The sequence below is a fragment of the Sprattus sprattus genome (assembly GCF_963457725.1).
Source record: "Sprattus sprattus genome assembly, chromosome: 1".
Taxonomy (NCBI): Eukaryota; Metazoa; Chordata; class Actinopteri; order Clupeiformes; family Clupeidae; genus Sprattus; species Sprattus sprattus.
In genome coordinates, this window is record NC_137920.1 from 6,925,075 (window position 1) to 6,931,374 (window position 6,300).

The window sequence follows — 6,300 nt, forward strand, 5'->3', positions numbered from 1 at the left end:
GGGACACCTGAAGAACAAAACACATACAGCACATATAGGGATGCAAAAGAAAACAATGATTTCTCTTTTATCACGCATGCCATTTTAATATCTACACCTGCCCAACCTATTGTCATTCTACCTTTATAAAACTGTAAGACAAGTCCCAGGCAAAAATAACCCCTGATCGTTCCAACAGCACCTGGATGGGCAATAAAAAGACCAGTCTTTGTTATGATGGAGAAAATGCGCTGTCGCTTGTCAAAACTTGTTGAGCAGCTATTCGAGCTATTCACAAAAAATATCATTGCTGTATAGGGGAGAGTGAACTCTTATCTAATGTCGTTTATTGCTGTAACTTTATAATGGCATTATTAGCCATCATATCATAATAATCTATTATTGTCCCCAACGGCTTTAATTAAGCAAGGTCCTACTCTCTTGACGTAATGTTACACACTAATACAAACTAGCCCTGCTTGCAATTCCAGACCTAGCCTATCACTCTCTACTACGACACTGTCTGTCACCGTATGCAACAATTATGCTTCAGGATTAGGGTTAGGATAAGCAGTTTAACCTTAAAATAACAGCTTAAAAAAAATTGGGGCGCTACAATGACATGTAATATGGAGAATCGCGTCGTTGCCATTGGCATAGCAGGGTCGATAGGCATATAACTGCGTTATGTAGTTTTATCTGCCGATGCCCGCCGACCTGACTTGTTTACCTTCTGCCGATCTAGTAAGTAGCTTATTTGCCGTCTTGCTTAGTCTTGTGTTGCACTTGCTTGATGTTGTTAACTGTGTAAGGACAGTCGTTGAGTAACTAGTTTGTCATAATGACAAAGTCAGCACATTTCAAGAGATTTCGTTTGTTTTAGCTGCTAGCATACCTTTAGCGAATAGCTATTGTTGCATACGGTACCTTTAAGAAAATACATCGGAAACTTCTCCCACTTCAAATGCAGCAAACTGTAGACGACTTGGCGACAATCGACAAGAACTAGGCTACATTACGGAAATCTTGCGTCAGACGAATAACCAGTGTGTTGAATATGGCGAGGTCTTAGCAAAGGATTTCGATGAAGACGAACTGGAACCCGGGTCTTGAGAGGAGTAGCAGTAGGCAAAAGGCTGATAAACCCTGTTCTATAGAAGTTTGTTTGCTAGAATGCAAGGATGCATGTTGAACTTGCACCATCTAAAACGTTTCACACAGCGGCCAAAACATGACAGATACGTTTGTTACCATAACTTGACTCACCTTATGTGTAAAGTGTGCTCCACAGAAAAGTATGTATGTCTTCGGCTAGTCGGGGTCATAGGTTCGCTTTCAGATCTCTTACAGCTGTCTTTTGTTCCTTTTGGGTTATAGCAATTTTAGTATTCGCTACGGGTAAGCCATCCTAAAACGCTATAATACGATGTATTTCTACTACATCTGTGCATTTCGTTGCCGAGCTAACAACGTGTTGTCTGTGATGAAGTTACGACAGTATAGTGCTTTTCCGCTTGCATCGATAAGCAACAATAACCGCAGGAAGTAAACCGACGCGGAAGTCGGTGTACCAAACTAAAAGTCCTGACACGTAAAACAGCGCTAAAGTGCTGAATCCTAAGCGATGTACTTTATGTGCTTCGTAAACTGATCTTGGCGTAAAATAGTGAGTAGTTTTGTATAATGAGAAAGTATAAACTTTCCGAAACGCAAACATTACTACTCCTGTACAGCCTAAGCTGACATCGTCGGCTTCTGCATCCCATGATGCAACGTGATCATTTCGAATTTTAAAAACATCAACAAAAAACGGCAGGCAACTGCAGTGATTTACTAGCAACTATAGCTGAAGTTTTCAGGCAGCTCTCGGAATTGTTATGGCACAGGGGTGGCATAATCATGACCCTGTACAGCTTTGTTCAGGATTATTCCTGGAAACCATTCCCAAACGTAGGTACGCCGTGGCCCAATTGGAAATCTGAAAATCCCCTGTGGCCCACCCAAAACTTTTCATCACAACCCTGAGAATGCAAAGAAGGGCATAATAATAATAATAATAATAATCATGACGATAATAATAATAAACAATAACATTTTATTTATATAAAAGATTTTGTGATTATCAGAATGCTTGTGGCATGTTTGTGTGGCAGGATGGAGGTCTCTGGCACCTACTCAGTTACTAGTTACAGGGAGAGGAACAGAGGAGAGGAATAGAGGAGAGGAGAGAATAGAGGAGAGGTAGAGAGAAAAGGAGAGGAAGAGATTTTTTTTTTTTTTTTTTTTACTATAGGTGGCAGTGGTTGTGAACTGAAATGTGATGGGAAATTAGGGGACAGGGGGGATTGGGAACTGATGAAAGCTTCCATTTATCCTAGGTGAGTAAGTCACACAGACACCATAATAATATGAATGGGAGCCTACATTTCATACACACCCATCTGTAGCCTAATCATCAGTGACTCATGTAAACACCTGCATTCAGCCATGATTAAATTAAAAGCTTTATATTTGCAGTCATCCCACTAAAACACAGACACAGATTTACCAGCAGACATCACAAATGCAGGTAACAGAGTAATAACATGCATGAATAGATGTCTACATTTCATACGTCCCTATTAGTAGCTTGATCATCAGTGGTTCATGGATACATCTGTATTCAGTCATGTGTTCCTGCCCAGTGACTACTGAAGATACCCAGCTATAAAAACACTCTTTTCCAGTCTGCACCAGGTTATTAGTCCAACCTGCATCAGAAAACATATCAAAAACTTCAACACTGTCAACTGTTACAGCTATCAGCATAATGATATGGTAATGGTATAGCTGGGTCCTTCTTGAGAATGCGGTCATGACCCAAGTCAGTAGCTGGGTGTATATGCGACTAATGTGTGTTTAACTATATTTAACCCTTTAATGTGTAGCGCCCCATTCAGTACAGCTGACTACGCCACCCCTTGAGCTCACTGTTATGACAGTGTCAGAGCAAGGGGAACTCTGCCCCAATGATTTGTACAGACACAGGTACGTTTAGGAAAGTAGAAAATTACAATCTTTATTTGATTCCATGAAGGAGGTTGTACTGGATGGTCAATAAATACATACTGATGGGAATAGTCACCGCCGCCGGTTAATCGGTCAAGCCATTGAGAGGGGAAGAAAGCTAGTGGAGGCTACGGTCTCAATATCACACGTGAATAGGTGCAAACAACCCTTTGGGCAACACACTACATGAACCATTATTTGTTATTAGTCCAAAATACTGATAGTAGCCCACGGTAAAGATATTCCCATTGTATCTGTTAAAGCGAACACATCTTAAAGCCAACAAACTTAAATTCAGGCCATTAAATATAAATGGTGAAGAATTTCTTCTCGTTAATTTCCATAAATACATTACTTTCTTCATTGCAGGTCAAGGCTGGTAATATTTGATTGGTGTATATTTCAGTCTTTGCATATATCACGTATTTTTTGTGAGGTTCTTGTCCAGTATGGATCATCTGGTGTGGCTTGAGACATCAGTTTGTCTAAAGGTCTTTCCACACTGAGAACACTGATGTGGCTTTTCCCCAGTATGGCTCCTCTGGTGTCTAATGAGTTTACTCATTTCAGTAAAGACCGTCTCACACTGAGAACACTGATGTGGCTTTTCTCCACTGTGGATCTTCTGGTTTGCCTTGAGATGACCCTTTCATTTAAAAGTCTTTCCAGTATTGGTCATCAGGTGTTTCTTGCGATCATCCTTTTGACTAAAGGTTTTTCCACACTGAGAACACTGATGTGGCTTTTACCCAGAATGGATCTTCTGGTGTTTCCTGAGATTACCTTTTCAAAGGCCTTTTCACACTGAGAACACTGAAATGGCTTTTCCCCAGTATGGATCCTCTGGTGTCTGATGAGTTTACCCATTTCAGTAAAGGCCTTCCCACACTGAGAACACTGAAGTGGGGTTTCTCCTGTGTGGATCTTCTGGTGTGCCTTGAGATGACCCGATCGATTAAAAGTCTTTCCACACTGAGAACAATGATGTGGCTTTTCCCCAGTATGTGTCATCAGGTGTGTCTTGAGATCACCCAAATCACTATAGGCTTTGGGTCGTGGCTGCATACCGCCTTGATATTTGAACTTCATATTATCACGATATTATCACTTACTAGTTCAAAGCTAGGGCATAAAACCAATATTTTTTGCAAGACTTCACCCTTCTTGTTAATGGGCTATACATGACAAAACGATTTACTGAAATCCAGGGGCATTTAAAAAAAATTGGGGGCACTTTTAGAAACTTGTGAAATAACATTTAGGCCTAACCTTTGTTCAGAATAATAAACACACTTATTTAGTCTACAGATTCAAAGTGTTTTCTTAGATTTTTTTGAACAAAAACCAAACAGACAACGTGAATTATACAATCATATTCAATAGTATTCTATTATAGTAATAACAACTAATACAATCTTATTAGAGGTAAAAAAAAATAAATAACTATTAACAATCGTTTTTTTTTCCTTTCTTTTTTTTATAATAACACATTATATTTATGGATTTTTGTGTTACCTTTAATCATGTACCTACCATAGTAGGCCTACAGAAAATACAGATTAGACTAGTTAGCTAGCATGCAAGCCAGCCTTTGTAGCCAACGTTAGCTAACTAACATTAAACTAGCTTAACCGAACTAAATCATTTCTAAAAGTATTATTACTAGTTATCATTCAACGTAGGCGATGTGTGTCGCTTGGCGCTTGGTGACAAAATGCCATGTATTTCTGAATGTTTTTGCTCCCCTTGATGGAGTCAGCAGAAGAATTTACCTGTGCTGGATTGACAAGGATTTGGGCAACTCGTTGTCCACAATTCCGACATGCCTTGAAAACAAAACCGGGTCTTTTCTCTTCGTCATCATCTTCCTCCACCCAGTCAATCTAGCTTTCATTTTTGACAGTCGCTGGGTGTATGAATTTTATCTTTTAGAACCTGAGCTGGTGACAGAGACTGCGCTGATCTTCATTTCTCCTCACTCTCGCACTCTCGCACTCACAGCCAGGTCTGATTAGGAAGCGCTCCAAATATTTTTTGTTAGAACGTTCGTTTCTTCACGCAACAATCAGTCAAGGCGAAAATCAAAACATTAAATGGCAACTGACCGGGTCATAGGCTACGATGTTTTTGACAAGTTCATTAAATTATTATTACAGAAAATTATATTAACACCTAGTAATTTTAGGGGCAAAATGATATTTCTTAGGGGCAGTTTTGCCCTTTGCCCTCGTCTATTTCCGACGCAGCAAATCATATCAGTGCCCCCTCCTCCCTATTTTTTTTTCTCTTCGGATCTGCATCGATCTCATTTTTGGCCTTATGCGAGCCGAGTTGACGGAAATCCGTCATAGCGACGGAAAACTTTAATCCATGGGTGTCTGATGAGCTAACCCATTTCAGTAAAGGCCTTCCCTCACTGAGAACACTCAAGTGGGTTTTCTCCTGTGTGGATCTTCTGGTGTGCCTTGAGATGACCCGATTGAATAAAAGTCTTTCCACACTGAGAACACTGATGTGGCTTTTCTCCAGTATGTGTCATCAGGTGTTTCTTGAGATTACCCAAATCACTAAAGGCTTTTTCACACTGAGAACACTGATATGGCTTTTGCCCAGTATGGATCCTCTGGTGTCTAATGAGACTACCCATTTCAATGAAGGCCTTTCCACACTGAGAACACTGATATGGCTTTTCCCCAGTATGGATCATCTGGTGTCTGATGAGTTTACCCATTTCAGTAAAGGCCTTCCCACACTGAGAACACTGAAGTGGGTTTTCTCCTGTGTGGATCTTCTGGTGTGCCTTGAGACGACCCGATCGATTAAAAGTCTTTCCACACTGAGAACACTGATGTGGCTTTTCTCCAGTATGTGTCATCAGGTGTTTCTTGAGATCACCCTTTTGTCTAAAGGTTTTTCCACACTGAGAACAATGATATGGCTTTTCTCCGGTGTGGATCCTCTGGTGTATCTTGAGATCACCATTTTGACTAAAAGTCTTTCCACACTGAGAACAATGATATGGCTTTTCTCCGGTGTGGACCCTCTGGTGTATTTTTAGTCTACCCATTTCAGTAAAGGCCTTTTCGCACTGAGAACACTGATATGGCTTTTGCCCAGTATGGATCTTCTGGTGTATCTTGAGAGTACGCAAATTACTATAGGCTTTTTCACACTGAGAACACTGATATGGCTTTTGCCCAGTATGGATCCTCTGGTGTCTAATGAAAGCTTATGCTGTAAATGAAAACTTGTGCTGTCTTCCGGCAAAATCCT

The 6,300-nt window shown here is 40.4% G+C and overlaps 1 protein-coding gene across 3 annotated transcripts in view; it reads right to left on the reverse strand.

Moving 5' to 3' along the window:
• The window catches only part of LOC308372477 (uncharacterized protein), a 14,887-nt gene extending 13,537 nt beyond the window's left edge, over nt 1–1,350 (reverse strand). For 2 of the 3 annotated variants that reach the window (XM_080847630.1, XM_080847631.1), the window contains exon 1: nt 1,246–1,344. In XM_080847630.1, the coding sequence (XP_080703756.1) occupies nt 1,246–1,304 (59 nt within the window). In that variant the 5' untranslated portion in view covers nt 1,305–1,344. Of the gene's footprint in view, nt 1–1,245 lie in introns of all 3 variants that reach the window. The other variant, XR_013968822.1, reaches the window with a different exon arrangement.
• Between the last annotated feature and the right edge of the window lie 4,950 nt (nt 1,351–6,300).